A 19232-nucleotide genomic window follows, 5' to 3' on the forward strand; every position below is an offset into this window, starting at 1 on the left:
TTTACCATGTACATCAACGTCAACAGCCTCTACCCCTGTTACTACATCTCTATCGGGTGGGACAGGTCTTGTTCACAAGATGCGACGAGTCCCTGCCAAGATGGCGACCAAAGCCATGTTTAAAGAGATGCATCAACAACAGCAGCAGCAGCAGCAGCAGCAACAGCAATTCCGCCCCTCGTTCTAGGTTTATATTTCACTCGATTTTGAAACCCAATCCATTATAACGAGACAGACTCGTTTTGGCTCCCAATAAAATCTCCATCATAGAGTGCATGACGAGGGAATTCTTTTTTCCCCTCTGTATATATTCTACACATTAATGGCAGTACAAACATCTCTTGTAAAAATATATTTTTTATCTTTACCATGTATGAATGAAAATATGCGCTTTCGTTTAATAACATTACAAGGAAACATAATATGCAAAAGCAAGACAAAAAAAAAATAAAATAAAATAAAATACAAAATAGAGTGTATAGAAATAGAAACAAAAAAAATAAATAAAACAATGTAAAAAATATTAAAGGTTACTCGATCGCCTCGATTTTAGCACGCTTTCGGCCGCGTAGCCCCTCAGTTCCAGTCAAATCGGCTCCCATACCTCCAAATGCAGCAAATCTCAGTCCCATAGTGTCACCAAGCTCGGTAGAATTGCTTAGATCTATCCCACCATGATCTCCGATAGCTCCACCAGCAGTCATCATGATCGGACCTTCAGGCCTGATCGAAAGCAGAGTCATGGTGGGCCCTTGTTGTTGATACGGCTGATGTGATGGAGGATGCATAGAGTGCTGGAACGATGGTGGATGTGACAAATGAGAAGGATGCTGCTGAGAGATGGGAGACACGCTTGCTGATACAATGGGATATGTCATCATTGAGGATGAGAATGGAGTCCTACTGCCGATCGGGGACATAAGCCCTGAAGAAGGTGCAGCAACTGAGCCTGGCAAGGACAAAGGTATTGATGTATGCGGTCTAGATCCTGAAGTTGTTGAGGACAGACTACTGTGATGATGAGGATTTATCATTTGAATATGGTGCTGCTGCTGTTGCGAGTGCTGCTGTTGTTGTATGTTCGAGGACAACATCGAACCGTCGGCAGTCGCAGAATCCATACCGCTCACTATCAACATACCTCCTATACCCAATTGTAGCCCTAGATCCAATGCTGCATTCATCCCATCTCTTTGAGACTCGTCCTGATCGCCATTGCTAATCCCGCTTCCGTTGCCTAAACCGTTGCCTGTGCTATTAAGCCTCCTTTTTTCAGTATTTACAAGTTGGAGAGCCTTGTGCGAGGGAGATGATCCATTCTGGAATCCGGCCAGCGGAAGTTCCATGATGCTTCCACCATTTTGCCTATCCCCATTAACATTGACGTTGACAATGCCACTTTCGTTGCTCATATCAGGACCAACACCGCTGATGCCTCGATACAGAATTTGTAACCGATTAGTATCCTGACCACAGCTAGCACTTGCACCATTAACTGTGGTGGCGGATATGAGACCACTGGGGCTGAGTTTGATATACCGAAGGTGCTGACAATGCTTTTCTAGCATGTTGAGCAATCCAACCTTAGAAAAGGGTTTTGGCAGGATGTCATTCATACCATTGGCAAAATAAGTTAGGATGTCGTTAGTTGTAATGTTGGATGTCATACTAATAATAGGTGTCATGGCGTCAAACCGTCGAATCTGCGTTGTCGCGGAGACGCCATCAAGCTTCGGCATTACGATATCCTATCAAATTGAATTTGTTTTTGTTCAGAAAAAAAATAAAACGTAAGAAAAAAAAAAAAAAAACGCCGACATTGCATCAGGCTGAACCGCAGCAGCATTCCCAAGTCTACCTACCATCAAAACAATATCATATTTCTGATGACTCATCTTTCCGACTGCAGCCATGCCATCTTCCGCAACATCGAATGGGCAGCCAAAGATCTGCAGCAGGCGTGAACTAAGTCGTCGACACGTATCATCATCCTCAACCAGCAAGACTTTTGGCGGCATAGCCCAGCTTGGGATTACCATGTTAGGTCGTTGAGCTGTAATATTAGGGTCATTTGAGCCTATGTCGGATATGAATTGTTGCTGCTGCTGCTGCTGCTGCTGTTGTTGTTGTTGTTGTTGTTGTTGTTGTTGCTGTTGTTGTTGTTGCTGTTGTTGTTGTTGTTGTTGTTGTTGTTGCTGTTGCTGTTGCTGTTGCTGTTGCTGTTGCTGTTGCTGTTGTTGTTGTTGTTGTTGTTGTTGTTGTTGTTGTTGTTGTTGTTGTTGTTGTTGTTGTTGTTGTTGTTGCTGGTGATCTTTCTGTCGCTGTTGTTTCTGCTTCGCAATCACACTACGCTGCTGCTTACTATTAGATCTATTAGCAGTGGGCTTGCCAGATGTAAAGTTTCCTGATAAATCATCCTGTTGCTGTCTCTGGGTTGTCAGATGGCTCAGTGTGATATTAGTAACTCCCAGGTTAGGATCTTGGCACATCAGGGAGTGCTGGTAGGCATCCTGGCTTCCATATGACGATGATTTAGACTCAAAGTAAATATTATCAGAGACCGATACCAATGCTGACCTCATTACTGAGGGATCTGAAGATAGGGGGTTTGATGCGGAAGATTGATTGTTGGCGAGATGGATCGGGGTTATAGAGCTGGATGTAGATGCAGATGACGATGTTAGGGGAGGAATTCCCAAGTGTAAAGAAGAGTGGATTTCTGGTGGTGAAGATGAAGATGCGGACGAAGATGAAGATGATAGAGGCGGGGACGAGTTAAAGGAAGTAGAGGCGGTAGAGGTGCTTTGCATATGATTTTTATTATGTTGAGGAGCTGGCTCCTGTCCTGAAATATTAGGTCGGCTTTGTTGTGATTGCGGCTGTTCTGGTTGATATTGCTGCGAACTGGAGACTGACTTTCTAGATAGCGATGAAGACTCGCTTTGCAGCACATCTGATACATCATGCGTTCCCGTTAGCTCTGATTTGACCAACGCACCGTCGTCTAAAGAATCCAGAAAAGAACAGAGGTCAGGGATCAAAGCCGAATGTCATGAATAGAAACACAGCTGAACCCTTTCTTTTTTTTTTTTTTTTTTTTTTTACAACCGTGCCTTTTGTTTGCCTAATTACCTGTACATGTGTAACCGAGAAGGGAAAGTAGCCGTTGGATAAGTCTCTCTTGCATCTCTATCTTGTTCTCACACACTGCCAAATCTCCTTGTAACTTTGCCTGGTTTTTAAGCAGCTGATTAATCTGCGATTGGTATTCCTCTGGTATTGTTGACAAACTATCCGACATGACATTAGACGTTGTTGGAGGGGCAAGCTTCTTGTTACTAGGTGTTTTACGCTTTAAAAAGATAATTAAATGAGATCAGTCTTCCTGAGTGAGGTACCTTCAATTATTAAAGAGAATAATATTTGTACCTTGATGTTTTCCAGCAAGTCTCGCTTGTCAACTTGAAACTTTGGGTGCTGAAATTCCCATGCCTAAAGACAAATATATTGTGAGTCAATAATTGTTATGAAATGCTATACCAATATTCATAAAAAAATTAAAAATTAGAGCCTTGGTAAGTCAGCTTATTTCTGTACCTGATCGCCATAAGGTTTTTCTGCATCTTCAGTAGTCTTGATCTTGTGAAAGTCGTACTTGTTGAGTTGACGAACAAAGCTAGCGAAGTTATTGTGTTTGAAATGCTTTGGCAAGATGATTTTTGCAAATTCATTCGGCTCTTTCACAACAAAAGTCTCTCCAGTCCTCCCCCAAGAAACAATGGGATCATGCTCTTTTTCTTCTAGCATCCTATTGTGTAAAAATAAAAATAAAAATAAGTACAAAAAAAAAATGATAATAATGATGGCAATGATGATAATGATGATGGTAATGGTGGTACGGATAATGATGACTGTAATTCTAACAGAATAAAAAGAATGAGGAGATATATGCATGGAAGGAAATGAATAGGACCATGGTGTAGCTGGTTGGTCTTGATGGCTTCATCTCTTTGAACTAAGGGCAGCGAGCGCATGGTAATAGCAAACCATAAAAAAAACTTGCCTATAGAGCTTCTTGACAAAGTCTGGCACTCCATTGCCTGATGTAGGAGCAGCAGCAACATCTTGGGGTGGTTCTTCTACTGGTGGTGTGCTGGCTGCAGTCATAACGATATCCGTATCTGTTGTGAAGGTAACGGGAGTTAAGATAGCAGGTGCAGTGTCTGACGTCCCAATGAGCTTTTGAGAAGATTTGGACAGTTGATGCTCGGCCAGAGAGCGCCTCTTGGTCCGTTTTTTGTCGTGGGTCGTCAGGATGGGCAAGCAGGGATGTTTGAGTTGGATGGAATAACTGCTACAAATGTCTTTTTGACCAGTAAAAAGAACAAAGAGAGGTGTGATCCAAAAGAAGGCAGATGTTTAAGTTAGCAAGAAAAATTTGGTGTACACATTATCTTTAATCTCTTATGATTGCTGTGAAGCATTTTGTTGCTATTGTAGTCATTGCTGATGCTGTCGTTGCTGCTCTTGTTCTTGTTGTTTTGTTTGCTTATCGCTACCAAGATAATTAAAAGATCGACAAGAAAGAAAATAAACCCACCACCACCTCCCCTGGTGAGACATTAATCATCCTGGGTTCATCAACTAGCATGCATGTTGGAATGTTGCAATGCAAAATGGTCATCGTTGGAGTATTTGTTTTTGTTGTAGGTGGGGTAATACCTTAAAACAGTTAAAAATAAAAGAAGGTGGGATTGAGAGGAACGTTATGTGACAATGTTAATGGTGTTGCATATGGATATGTGTATGAAGGTATCGTGTGAAGGTGTGAAAATATGCGGAAATGAAGAGTAATCTTTTATGTAAAATGCAACAAGCCGTTAATATGCAAGAGTCATAGGAAGGAAGGAAGGAAGAATGAAGAGTTGAAGAAGAGAAAGAGAATGAGAAAGAGAAAGAAAACAAAAAAAAAAAAAAATGGACGATAGTTGGGACAAAGGGGGAGCGAAAAAATAAGATTAAGAGAGAGCAGTTAGGATGTTCTGACAGTGTGAATATGTGTGAGAGAAAAAGGCTAAAAAAATTTTAATAATTCGTTTGTTGCCAGACCGCCAGATTGCTTGTCTGCCTCTGCCCGTCTTTTGGTCTTGATTGCTTCTACTGATGTGTGTTGTAGCTAATAAAAACAAATCCACTTCTAAAAGTAATACCCAACATGGTCATGGATATTTGATCGTATTCATTTTTTTTTACGGATTCTGACTGGGCTTTCCGTGAGACCCTGTTAATTTTGAAATAATTTGCTTTTGGTTGTGGAGCTTTTCAGATTGCAGTTGCTGTGTGTCGAGTACGATCTTACGCTGGTTGATTGGAAAGGAGTTTTTTTACGAATGGTGACAAAAGTAACAATTATAGCGCTCAACACCGACACAAACGCAAATGCTCATGCCTGCTAATTCCAATGCATGCGCCACTCGGCAACTATTCCTCTGCAAAAAATCAAACCAAGAAAATTTTGCAGTAGTAGTTCCCTGGAACTCTTTTAAAAAAAAAGAAAAAGAAAAGCGCCCATCTCATCTCGTTACGTGTTTTTACAGGTCTATGAAAGACATCACTGGGATGTACAAAACATTCAAAAGAATGGATTTTTCTAATCTTTAGAGACCCTCTTTGGTAAGATGACATGTACAGAAGACAATCGACCTTCATCATTAAACCCTTATGCTCCATCTCATGTGGAGACACAGAATTTCTCCTTACAAATTCAGTTTTTCTGTTGTATACATGACATGGAATACAGACTGCTCTCTTATTTTAAGAAATGAAATATTGATAGCGTGTAGGTCTCTAGGTCTAACATACTTTTTGCTCTTTCTTTGATATGTATTAGTTATTCATTCTAAACAATAAAGAGTGGATAATAAGCATCAAGGGCCTTACTAGGTTCGTCAGAGAAACAGGGCCTAAAACATTAATCAAGTGAAAAAGATAGAAAAGACGACCGTATACATTTATACTGCAAATGTTACTGGTAACCATGTACCGCTCAGGTGTCATTGAACTACATGTTCAAGGAAAGACACGTTTGTGATTGGTGCATCTGTGTTATCCTGCAAAAGAGATATCCTTCGCATTAGATGGGAAGAGCAACTTCTGCTACTGAATAATCCCCTCAACAAAAAAAAAAAAAAAAAAAAAAGGCTCTTGTTTTACACATTGGTGGTTTATATGTATGTCCCTGGCTCACATTGACATCCCCCTCTCATCAACACATCAGGCAGGAGGTCGCGTTTGTCCACATGACTACCTCTAAATCCTCTTCTCTGGAACCCTCGTTGTTTTTCTTGGGGCCTTTCTAAAATCTTATCCCATACGCGAATGATCAATAATTAGATACTTTCAATGAGACTTCATTTATGTAAGTAAAGTCTCAGCACATGTCCACTCTGTACTCTCTCTTTTTTATTTTTCATGATATTTTATTTCATGCCCTACTGCCTCCATCACAAGTTGGTCCCATGCTCACGGACAACTAGCCTGCTGCAGCCAGATGAGCCTTCCCCCTTTCCTTTTTCGCTCTGTTTGTTGTATCGACCTTGGCGTATTTGACGTTCTTTCCAGAATAAGATTGATGTTTACAAGATTACAAGAGCGCAACAATTCTTAAACCTACCAACAGTCTAATTTTTAGTATAGCTTTGACATGAAACGGCGAGAATTTTGCCTTGTGAAACATCACACTAATGCCAAGGAACACAGGTGTTCTATTTTTTCATGAAATAGGATATTAAGACTGATTTACCGTGGCCGGAACATGCAGGCCTGGGGTCAAAAATTAACTGTTGCCAAACTCTATTACAACTATCATGCCCTAAACCGTCGTGCCTATCATGTAGAAGAAATGCAAAGAGCTATTTGATACGATCTTGCTGATGATGATCACTGTATCCTCAATAGCCTATAAAGCTCGTCTCGTGCGGTCAGTAATTCAGGCTCATCACAATTCAATTATCTTAAAGATTTGATGATTTGATGGATTTAATGTTAACTATGACTGTAAAGTTCTTCTGATAATCCTTTTCTTTTTAAAACGAAGGCAGGTCGCGATCTTTTCATGGGTCACTGGGCCGTTAACATTGCTATTTTTTTTTTTTTGTTCCCTGAATATTCCACGAATATTATACATGACATCAGACACAATCAAATCATTAAAATCAGGAACCATACCAGCGACGTCTAATGGCACATGTGACATATAAACCCATTTTGGCAGCGGGTATGACGAAATGGATATGAGCGATCACAAAAACTCGGAAGAAAAAGCCGGAAAGAGTTTGTTCATTGCAATCTTCAAAAAGCTCATGCCGTAAAAGGGTTTATTTATCACAAGAAGTAAAGCAGATGAAGATGTATGCACTGAGCAAGCGTTTACTAATGAACGTGAACTGGAAAGCATGATTGGTCCCTTTTTATGATCTAGTAGGAAAATATTACTGACTTCTGTCCCTTTGATAAAAGAGGCAACAAGGCATTTTTAGTCAAATAATGAATCCACCACTTGAAACATCAACATCGAAAGTAGCCATAATGAGAAAGGAAAAAAAAATTGCCACGCAATGTGTTAAATCTGTGATCTAAGGGTTTGCATAACAATAGCTTTGTCAGCGTAGTCGTCTGATGATCTCTTGAGAGTTGATAGTTTTATGTACCGGTTTTGGTGGTTAGAAAAGTATCTACAGACATATTGTTGGACATTGTGCCTTGATTAAGGCTAAAAAAAAACAAACTAATATTCGAAATGGCGGGAAGACAAATGCTAAAAGAAGCATACACATCACACACAGCCTCCTTTCACCGGATTTTTGGGTTAAACCGTGTAGAGCCATATGCATGGAACAACTTGATCGTAACTGAGAAACTCTCTTTTTCTTAAACATGGTCATGGTTTGGCGAAAGATGACCAAGACAATAAAAGGAAGAGAATCCGATCTTCTTTTGATCCCAGGCTAAATGATTGCGCCCTTATTATCGATGACTCCCGAGCTGCAAACAATATTTTTTTTACATATCAGGGGATTCTGCCCCTTCACCATGGCAAAAAAGCAAAAAAGCAAAAAAAAGAAAATTAAGCGAGCTAAACTGCCCGAGTATGCGGAAATGCGTATTTGTTGGTTTCTTTTTTTGTTGTCATGTCTTGCTTCGTTCTATCCATTACAACAGAAAAATAAAAGGAAAGAAGAAGAAGGAGCCAGAAACGATATGGTAATTAAAATATTGACAAACAAACCAATAGACATAGTCCTTCTTCTGTCCAAAGAAAAAAACAAATCTCTTTCTTTCAAACTTCTCATTCCCAAGTTGTAAACTCATTCATTTGTAAATCTCTCATTACTTGCCACCTTTCATTTTACAACTTGGGCTAGCACAAACATAATCAACTTACAATTTCATAAAACTACACTTCCTCCTACATTCAGTACATCACAAACAGAGAGATTGATACATCGAAACAGACAGACAATCATATATTACTCCATGGTTATTCTCATAGATGCTTATATGGATCATCTGGGTAATGTCCTGGATATGCTCGTCCAGGAAAGAACCGTTGATCCTATATCTCCTTCCTTCGACTCTCCCTCCTCTGCCACCCCACCCTTTGAGTTCATCGATACTGAGGCCTCTCCGATAATTCAGAAGGTCGATGCTGCTCTGCAACGGGTCGTTCAAAAGATGTTCATGTTGGAGTACAAACTGGCACATCACCGTTCAGAATGTAATATTTCCTTGACTACCAAGAATAGTCACCATTGCTATACACAGCCCGCCGTTACTCCACCTATCCTAATGCCTGGCGATTCATTGTCACCACCCATATTTGTGCCTAATACCTCACAATGGAGCACTCGTTCATCCACTTGGGGGTTCCTTGATCAAGCTGTAGACCACTCCACCCCCACTCCCAGGGTACTGCCATCCAGTCCCTGTTCGCCCCAAGAGAAGCACCTGCCCCTTTCTTCGGTCCAGACTCTTTCAGAATTTGTCACACACTCTGCAAACAACCAAATATCCAAAAGCAATAAGAGTGCCAACAATGAGCACAACAAACCTGGCCAATCCATGGACCACGTCGTCTCTTCTTCCTCCCTTCTTTCCTTCACCTCCTCTCCTTCCTCCTTGCATGATCACACCTCTCATACTGAACCATCTACAGCCATCAGCGTCTCAACACCAACCTCTTCTATCACCTCATTACCTGCCTCCAATATAGGATCCTCATCCACAGACGCAACAGCCAGTCTGGGAAGTTTCCTTCTCGTAGACCTTGCTTCTTCCATGCCCTCCTCTCCCACTGAATCCTTTCGCTCTGCATATTCCACTATCCCTTTTGACAACTCTGGCATCTTGTCAAGAGAGGCAATACTTCAAACAACGAACCAACATGACCGATTCAAGCTGGCGGGTACAATACCTGCGCCTGCAATGACTTCCCATGAGAGCCCCTGTGCCGCTTGTATCAGCAAATGTGCTCTCATTGCCGCTTCTGTTGTTCGCGGTGATTTGCGCGACCGGATAATCTGTGAAAACGAGGCTTGCAATAACTCTGCTTTGACAATATCTATCAACCAGATGGTCAGCAAGCTTTCTACCTTTACAGAGGAAGTCATCCAGGTTGCTGCCCAGGGTGTCAAAGGCAAACTGGGCGTCCAAGCAAGATTAGAAGATCAACAAGGCATCTGGAATGAATTTGTTAGCCATCTTAACACTATGACTGTTGGCTACTCAGAGCAGGTGCGAGATATTGCTTCTGTTTGTACAGCAGTCGCCCATGGCGATTTGAGCCAAAAAATAACAGTCTCCGTCAAGGGCGAGACTCTTGTCTTGAAAAACACTATCAACACTATGGGTAAGTCTTTTTCTTCTGCTTCATTTTCATCATATTCTCCTGCTGGTTTTCTCAGGTATTGATTTCCGATTACAATGAACCTGTCGGCATATCCATCCATTGTTTGGGTTGTAAAGAATGACAAAAATACTAAACTAACAACGCAACAAATCAAATCTGAATTATTCTTACCGCTCCCTGACGTTCATTTGTTTGCAATGTGTGTTTATGTCATTCTGATTGACATTTCGTCTTACCCTGTGTGGGACCGTCTTTGTGTTGATCATTTGACTCAAATAATTCAATTTTCCGGATGGAAACTAATATGGATAAAACTGCTCTTTCATGGCAATCACTCCACAAATAGTTGATCAACTACGATCATTCTCATCTGAAGTCACTCGAGTGGCACATGAAGTAGGAACAGAAGGAAGATTGGGTGGTCAGGCGCATGTTAAAGGTGTGGATGGCACTTGGAAGGAACTTACAGATAATGTCAACACTATGGCTGCGAATTTGACAGCGCAAGTACGTGATATTGCCGATGTTACCCAAGCTGTCGCCAAAGGTGACTTGTCCAAGAAGATTTCTGTTGAAGTCAAAGGAGAGATGATGGATCTTAAAAATACCATTAACACTATGGTGGATCAACTGCAGCAGTTCGCTACTGAAGTGTCTCGCGTTAGTCTTGAAGTTGGGACGGAAGGAAAACTTGGTGGTCAAGCTGTTGTCAAGGATGTTAGTGGAACATGGAAAGAACTTACAGACAACGTCAACTTGATGGCCTCCAACCTCACAGGTCAGATGCGCGATATTGCCACAGTTTGTAAGGCAGTAGCCTGCGGAGACTTAACAAAAAAAGTCAGCGTGCCTGTCCAAGGGGAAATTTTAGAGCTGAAGGAAACAATGAATACTATGGTTGATCAGCTCAGAACATTTGCCGCCGAGGTTACTCGTGTTGCTCGTGAAGTTGGAACAGAAGGAAAGCTGGGTGGGCAGGCTGAAGTCGAGGGCGTCGATGGAACATGGAAGGAGCTCACCGATAACGTCAATACAATGGCTGCAAACCTTACTGCACAGGTGCGTGATATTGCAAGCGTAAGCAAGGCAGTAGCCAAAGGTGACTTGTCCAAGAAGATTTCTGTCGAAGTTGAAGGAGAAATGATGGATCTCAAGCATACCATCAACATCATGGTCGATCAATTACAGGAGTTCGCTACTGAGGTATCTCGTGTCAGTCTCGAAGTTGGAACAGAAGGAAAGCTCGGTGGTCAAGCTGTTGTCAAGGATGTGAGTGGGACATGGAAAGAGCTTACAGACAATGTCAATACCATGGCTTCAAACCTGACGACTCAAGTTCGATCTATTGCCGAGGTTACAACAGCTGTCGCATGTGGAGACTTGAGCAAAAAGATTGATGTTCAAGCCCAGGGAGAGATCTCAGAGCTGAAATTGACGGTCAATTCAATGGTCGAGCAATTGAGGACATTTGCTGCAGAAGTAACACGTGTTGCACGTGAAGTCGGTACAGAAGGGAAATTAGGCGGACAGGCTCATGTAAAGGACGTAGATGGGACGTGGAAGGAACTCACCGATAACGTCAATACAATGGCTGCAAACCTTACTGCACAGGTGCGTGATATTGCAAGCGTAAGTAAGGCGGTTGCTAGAGGTGACTTGTCCAAGAAGATTTCTGTCGAAGTTGAAGGTGAGATGATGGATCTCAAGAATACCATTAATACCATGGTCGATCAATTACAGGAGTTCGCTACTGAAGTGTCTCGTGTCAGTCTCGAAGTTGGAACAGAAGGTAATCTAGGTGGTCAAGCTGTTGTCAAGGATGTGAGTGGGACATGGAAAGAGCTTACAGACAATGTCAATACCATGGCTTCAAACCTGACGACTCAAGTTCGATCTATTGCTGAGGTTACAACAGCTGTTGCATGTGGAGACTTGAGCAAAAAGATTGATGTTCAAGCCCAGGGAGAGATTTCAGAGCTGAAATTGACGGTCAATTCAATGGTCGAGCAATTGAGGACATTTGCTGCAGAAGTAACACGTGTTGCTCGTGAAGTCGGCACAGAAGGACGACTTGGTGGGCAGGCTGAAGTGAGAGGCGTTGATGGAACGTGGAAGGAGCTTACCGATAACGTCAATACAATGGCTGCAAACCTTACTGCACAGGTGCGTGATATTGCAAGCGTAAGCAAGGCAGTAGCCAAAGGTGACTTGTCCAAGAAGATTTCTGTCGAAGTCAAAGGAGAGATGATGGATCTCAAGCATACCATCAACATCATGGTTGATCAATTACAGGAGTTCGCTACTGAGGTATCTCGTGTCAGTCTCGAAGTTGGAACAGAAGGAAAGCTCGGTGGTCAAGCTGTTGTCAAGGATGTGAGTGGGACGTGGAAAGAACTTACAGACAATGTCAATACCATGGCTTCAAACCTGACGACTCAAGTTCGATCTATTGCCGAGGTTACAACAGCTGTCGCATGTGGGGACTTAAGCAAGACTATTGATGTCCAAGCCCAGGGAGAGATCTCAGAGCTGAAATTGACGGTCAATTCAATGGTCGAGCAATTGAGGACATTTGCTGCAGAAGTAACACGTGTTGCACGTGAAGTCGGTACAGAAGGCCGTCTAGGAGGTCAAGCTGAAGTCAAAGATGTTGGCGGCACTTGGAAGGAACTCACTGATAATGTCAACACGATGGCATCGAACTTGACGACTCAAGTGCGCGATATTGCGGATGTCAGCAAGGCGGTCGCCAAGGGAGATCTTACTAAGAAGGTTACTGTTAATGTCAAAGGAGAGATTCTTGATCTGAAGAACACTATTAACTCAATGGTAAGTTCTATCCCCTGAATTATTGTCTACTCATTATGTAAGACTTGAATATAAATCTCAAGTAGTATGATGATTGTCAACTACTATATGCTTTTTTTCGATCATAGGTGGACCAGCTTTCTACTTTTGCCGCTGAAGTGACCCGCGTGGCCCGGGAGGTTGGGACAGAAGGTAACCTTGGCGGCCAAGCCGAAGTCGAGGAAGTTGATGGCACCTGGAAGGAGCTGACAGATAATGTAAACACTATGGCTTCCAACCTTACAGCGCAAGTACGTGACATTGCCGCTGTAAGCAAGGCCGTCGCCAGGGGAGATCTGACTCAAAAGATTTCTGTGGATGCTAAGGGTGAAATCCTTGATCTGAAGAATACTATTAATATCATGGTAAAGCTTTAATTCCGTCTGCGCTAATTAACTCTGGTTGTCTTTATAAATGTAAAAAAAAAACCTAAAGGTTCATATGTTCTTTAATTCTTGTTTTAAGGTGGATCAACTCTCAACTTTCTCTGCAGAGGTTACTCGTGTCGCACGTGAAGTTGGAACAGAAGGAAAGCTCGGTGGTCAAGCTGTTGTCAAGGATGTGAGTGGGACATGGAAAGAGCTTACAGACAATGTCAATACCATGGCTTCAAACCTGACGACTCAAGTTCGATCTATTGCTGAGGTTACAACAGCTGTTGCATGTGGAGACTTGAGCAAAAAGATTGATGTTCAAGCCCAGGGAGAGATTTCAGAGCTGAAATTGACGGTCAATTCAATGGTCGAGCAATTGAGGACATTTGCTGCAGAAGTAACACGTGTTGCTCGTGAAGTCGGCACAGAAGGACGACTTGGTGGGCAGGCTGAAGTGAGAGGCGTTGATGGAACGTGGAAGGAGCTTACCGATAACGTCAATACAATGGCTGCAAACCTTACTGCACAGGTGCGTGATATTGCAAGCGTAAGCAAGGCAGTAGCCAAAGGTGACTTGTCCAAGAAGATTTCTGTCGAAGTCAAAGGAGAGATGATGGATCTCAAGCATACCATCAATACCATGGTCGACCAACTTCAGGAGTTTGCTACTGAAGTGACACGTGTCAGTCTCGAAGTTGGAACAGAAGGGAAGCTCGGTGGTCAAGCTGTTGTCAAGGATGTGAGCGGAACATGGAAAGAACTTACAGACAATGTCAATACCATGGCTGCAAACCTGACGACTCAAGTTCGATCTATTGCCGAGGTTACAACAGCTGTCGCATGTGGAGACTTGAGCAAAAAGATTGATGTTCAAGCCCAGGGAGAGATCTCAGAGCTGAAATTGACGGTCAATTCAATGGTCGAGCAATTGAGGACATTTGCTGCAGAAGTAACACGTGTTGCACGTGAAGTCGGTACAGAAGGGAAATTAGGCGGACAGGCTCATGTAAAGGACGTAGATGGGACGTGGAAGGAACTCACCGATAACGTCAATACAATGGCTGCAAACCTTACTGCACAGGTGCGTGATATTGCAAGCGTAAGTAAGGCGGTTGCTAGAGGTGACTTGTCCAAGAAGATTTCTGTCGAAGTTGAAGGTGAGATGATGGATCTCAAGAATACCATTAATACCATGGTCGATCAATTACAGGAGTTCGCTACTGAAGTGTCTCGTGTCAGTCTCGAAGTTGGAACAGAAGGTAATCTAGGTGGTCAAGCTGTTGTCAAGGATGTGAGTGGGACATGGAAAGAGCTTACAGACAATGTCAATACCATGGCTGCAAACCTGACGACTCAAGTTCGATCTATTGCCGAGGTTACAACAGCTGTAGCCTGTGGTGATCTCAGCAAGACTATTGATGTGGAAGCTCGAGGAGAGATTTTGGATTTAAAGAACACTATCAATTCGATGGTGGATCAGCTCTCCATGTTCGCCAATGAAGTGACTCGAGTGGCACGCGAGGTTGGAACTGAAGGCAAGCTTGGGGTGCAAGCGCAAGTAATGGATGTACGGGGTGCTTGGAAAGAAATCACCTCAAATGTCAATACGATGGCTAGCAACTTGACAGCTCAGGTACGCGCTTTTGCCTCTATTTCAACTGCCGCCACCGATGGTGATTTTACTCAATTCATCACTGTTGAGGCCTCGGGTGAGATGGATTCCCTCAAGACCAAGATCAACCAGATGGTTTATAATCTTCGCGAGAGTATTCAGAAGAACACGGCCGCTCGTGAAGCTGCTGAGCTTGCTAATCGCTCCAAATCTGAATTCTTGGCAAATATGTCACATGAAATTAGGTAAATTATACGTGCCACTGTTTCATGGGTGTTAGCGTATTTGCTCTGTGCTTGATATTAACTTTATCATTACATGCTCTTACTATAGAACTCCCATGAATGGTATCATTGGAATGACCAGCTTGACCCTGGAGACAGAGCTCACCCGTCAACAGCGCGAAAATTTGGTGATCGTCAGTCATTTAGCACACTCGTTGTTGACGATTATCGATGACATTCTTGATATCTCCAAGAGTATGATGATGCTAATTGATGATACTAAGTGTTTGAGGTTCCTTCGTTTATTTCATGAGCTGACTTTTTTTTTATATGTATAGTTGAGGCTGGTAAAATGACCATTGAGCAAGCCCCATTCTCTCTACGCACTCAAACATTCGGTGTTCTCAAGACCCTCGCTGTAAAGGCGCATCAGAAGAAACTTGATTTAATTTACAACGTCCATAATGACTTCCCAGATCAGCTTATTGGTGACCCCCTGCGCTTGCGCCAAGTTATTACAAACTTAATCGGAAACGCTATCAAATTCACAACCGAGGGCAGCGTTGTTCTTGACTGTGTCTGCAAGAACAAGACTGATAACGGCGTCGAGCTCCAATTTTGTGTCTCTGATACTGGCATTGGTATTCAGAGTGACAAGATTGAAGTAGTATTCGACACATTCTGTCAAGCAGACGGTTCCACGACACGCAAGTATGGTGGCACAGGACTTGGCCTCTCAATTTCCAAGCGTCTGGTGGCATTAATGGGGGGTGATCTCTGGGTCAATAGCACGTTCGGTAAAGGTTCGCAGTTTTTCTTTACTGTACGCTTCAACACAGGTACAATGTCGATTGATCAAATCAATCTCAAGACAAAACCATATGTCGGACGGCACATATTATATCTGGGCACTATGCGCGACGAGGCCATTTCTAATTCTGTGATACGCACATTGGAGGAGCTCAAGTTCAAAGCAACCCATATCACTTCTCTCGAGGAGGCCGCAGAATTAGTTCCTACGCCTGGCTCTAGCTCTTCATCGACAGAAAAATCCTTATTTGACGTTATTATCGTTGACCATGTGAAAGACATCCGCAAGGTCAAAGAAATTCCCATGTTGAGGTTCCTGCCGATTGTGCTATTGTCTGTGACGACACCTTATATCTCGATGAAGGTCTGTCAGGACCTTGGCATCGCCAGCTATTTTAACCCTCCAGTTCAACTTCCCGATCTTATGAATGCACTCCTTCCCGCATTTGAGTCTGCATCAGCATTGCCCTCAGATGCAGAACATGCAACCCCATTGCATATCTTGCTTGCGGAGGACAACGTGGTGAACCAAAAGTTAGCAGTTCGTATCTTGGAGAAGTTTGGACATAAGGTTACGATCGTGGCAAATGGAAAGACAGCTGTGGAGATCTTCAGTAGCATGCATTTTGATTTAATTTTGATGGATGTACAGATGCCGATCATGGGTGGGTTTGAGGCCACACAAGAAATTAGAAAGTTGGAGATGCTACGAGGTGGAAAGGACCATCTGCCTATTATTGCTCTTACTGCGCATGCCATGATTGGAGATCGCGAGAAGTGTTTAGCTGCTGGCATGGTAAGCAAAAAGTGATACCTATTGATCATTGAAAGGACAAAGTCGCGTTTTTTTTTTTTTAAGTTACTGACCAACATGTCTTTTTCCAGGACGAATATGTTACAAAGCCTTTACGCACGAATGAATTGATTGCAACCATCAACAAATTTCCACCCAAAAATTGCCCGGATCTGGCGCAGCACGATCCATATTACGAATACCCGCGCACAGGCTTTTAATACCGCATGAAAGCAAGTGTTGATTCTAACATAGTTTGTAGTATTGTCCTCTGTAGTACTTATATGTAAAACTAGTAACCAGAAATAGTAAATATTAATGATAAATTTACATGACTGAAAATTGGTATATAAGTAAATGAAACCACGCGCTGCGATAGCCAGACTTGAAGAATCTGCAATTGACCATTGTTATTGCTGCGATTCAATGGCTCTAGCTTTGTTTTGCTCCTCTTTTTCTTTTTGAATGTCACACTAATTGTAAGAGACAGAGGGTGCCCGCTCGGTCATGCGGAATAGGGGATTCGGTACAAAGATCCAATGCGTCCATTGCTCCTGCTAAATAACAACATTGACCCTATCTCGTTCATTCTGTCTTCATTTGTCCTAATTTAAGTTTTGATGAATATAAAATGAAACTACATTTGGAAACCACAGAGATCATACAAGAGAAAGCTAATATGCACTATTAATGTTAATTAATTTTATTAAAAATGGGGTATATTGTTTTGTAAGCAGATTGGAACGCTATATCTAAAAGAATAATGAGGTATTCTTGGGAAGCCATTTCTTTATTCTATCTTGAGTTGCGTTTTGATTGTGTTTGGACCATCATACCATGTTGCTGGGACAATATCAAGCTGCCGTCCAATGCTACCAAAGCATACTGAAGAAGAGTATAGGATGCAAGGAATCCACGACCCAATACCGAAAAAATCCGTCCTTGTAAAACTATTTATTCGTGAGCAAGAGATATCGTTAAGTTTTTTCTTCTTTTTTCTTTTTTTTTTTTTTAAAAAAAAAAAAAAAAAAAAAACATTGACCTTTAGTCCTACTACTTAATGGATGAGCAGATTTTTTTTCTTTAATTATTATTACCTATACCATCCATTCAATACGAGGATATAGGCGACCATAGTGCCAAGGGAGGCGGCTGTAAGCGAGATCATGAAACCATGGAAGGTATAATCGAACCAGAACCATAGACCAACCGAGATAAGGGCCAATGTACAAGTGATCTGTAGGCTGCTTGTCCACGCAAGTTTGGATGCTGCATAATTAACACCGATAAGTCCTCCGAAGCACCTATGGAATGACATTGATTGATCTTGTCAGGACATTTTCCACTTTGTATAGCCCTGAGAGTTTTTTTTATCATTGGTGTATGAGCCCAATTTTGTCATCCCGAAATAAGCGTGAGACCTTGTCATGTGGCCATAGAGTGAACTGGGGAAGAGTTTCTTGATGTCATTATATATACTCTATGCTCCGACATATGCTTTTTTTTACCTCATAACACTAGACCAGTCGCGACCGTCTCGAACCACGCGTCGTCCCCACCATAAATAATCGCCAAGCGGGTAGATCGACCCAATTAGGACTGCAGAAACCCCACAGATTGGAGGTAACCAGGAAGCAGTGGCCCAGAGTTGATGGATATTGTTCGGATAAGTGGTCAGGTTGTGTTGAGTCTGGAGATGATCAACCACAAGTGAGAATGCGAAACCCAAAACAAATAAGATCAACATTCGAATAGGGAAATACAGTGAAATTGAGTAATCAAATAGGAACAGGTAGGGGCCTTCGGAAGCAAGGCGAAGGCTTGGGAAAATTGACAGCTCGCCATTGTCATTGTAAAGTTGATGATAATCCTCTTGGTAACTCGGTACTGGCATTAGTGTTGACGCTAGTGATGGTTTTTCTGACATTATAGAATCTGCAGATGCTGTGGAAGAAGTAGACGTGGCTATTGCTGTGGTGGTTGTGGTAGTTGTGGTTGTAATGATAGTGGTTGTGGTAGTAGTAGTATAAGCTGAAGAAGTTGGTTCTCGACGGTGATGAGCGTAGGAGCCCTGTAATTGATAGAGAGATGTTGAAGATGAGGACGGTGACAAGGTTGAGCAAAGGAAGTCATCCTTAGTAATACCGGGGTCCAAACCAATATCGAGATCAAGATCATGTTCCATATTGTTGTTGTATTTCAAAACTGAGAGAGACGAATAAGACAGGTGGAGATGATTTGACATTCACTACTTTCTGATAAAAAAATATATATTCCAGGTTATAAGACTAGAGAAGGTGGAAGAGAAGTGTGGGAAAATAGAGAGAAGGAAAGAATGAAGGAAACAATGGAGGAAACAATGGAGGAAACAATGAAGGAAAGAGGAAAGAAGGAAAGGAAAGAAGGAAAGACTCCCTCAATGCTTAAATTGTTTGAGCACCTTATCCAATCAGAAAATAGTCATATGACAGTGGTGCGAGTAAGCAATCAAAGACATCCTTCTTTTTGATTATTTAATGTGGTTTTATTTTTGCCGCCCATTTGCATGGTTGCACAAGAAGTAAACACTTTCAACAAATTGTCGGCTGAGCAAAAAGCGCTTTTCTCTTCTCCACAACTTGGTTTGTTTAAAAGCTCTCGGACTAAAATATACTACTAGTTCTCG

The 19232-nt window shown here is 42.2% G+C and overlaps 3 protein-coding genes across 3 annotated transcripts; 1 reads left to right on the forward strand and 2 right to left on the reverse strand.

Annotated features, from left to right (window-relative positions):
• Nucleotides 1-387: 387 nt before the first annotated feature.
• Nucleotides 388-4167, reverse strand: BCR41DRAFT_420375 (HSF-type DNA-binding-domain-containing protein; the record flags this gene model as incomplete). The annotated part of the gene is made up of 7 exons (XM_022029890.1): nt 388-1748; nt 1863-3004; nt 3133-3352; nt 3430-3492; nt 3598-3808; nt 3900-3919; nt 4060-4167. 7 exons carry the CDS (start codon nt 4165-4167, stop codon nt 531-533), a joined length of 2982 nt encoding a protein of 993 aa, XP_021883637.1. The 3' UTR covers nt 388-530.
• A 5316-nt stretch (nt 4168-9483) lies between these two features.
• BCR41DRAFT_302141 (hypothetical protein) lies at nt 9484-16788 on the forward strand (the record flags this gene model as incomplete). Its single annotated transcript, XM_022020655.1, has 7 exons — nt 9484-9907; nt 10254-12736; nt 12844-13119; nt 13220-14985; nt 15074-15219; nt 15303-16570; nt 16660-16788. 7 exons carry the CDS (start codon nt 9484-9486, stop codon nt 16786-16788), a joined length of 6492 nt encoding a protein of 2163 aa, XP_021883638.1.
• A 569-nt stretch (nt 16789-17357) lies between these two features.
• On the reverse strand, nt 17358-18461 carry BCR41DRAFT_302358 (insulin-induced protein-domain-containing protein; the record flags this gene model as incomplete). Its single annotated transcript, XM_022020667.1, has 3 exons — nt 17358-17517; nt 17665-17871; nt 18076-18461. The coding sequence occupies 3 exons, from the start codon at nt 18459-18461 to the stop codon at nt 17358-17360; spliced, it is 753 nt and encodes a 250-aa protein (XP_021883639.1).
• Between the last annotated feature and the right edge of the window lie 771 nt (nt 18462-19232).

This window comes from Lobosporangium transversale (assembly GCF_002105155.1).
Source record: "Lobosporangium transversale strain NRRL 3116 chromosome Unknown BCR41scaffold_9, whole genome shotgun sequence".
Lineage (NCBI taxonomy): Eukaryota > Fungi > Mortierellomycota > Mortierellomycetes > Mortierellales > Mortierellaceae > Lobosporangium > Lobosporangium transversale.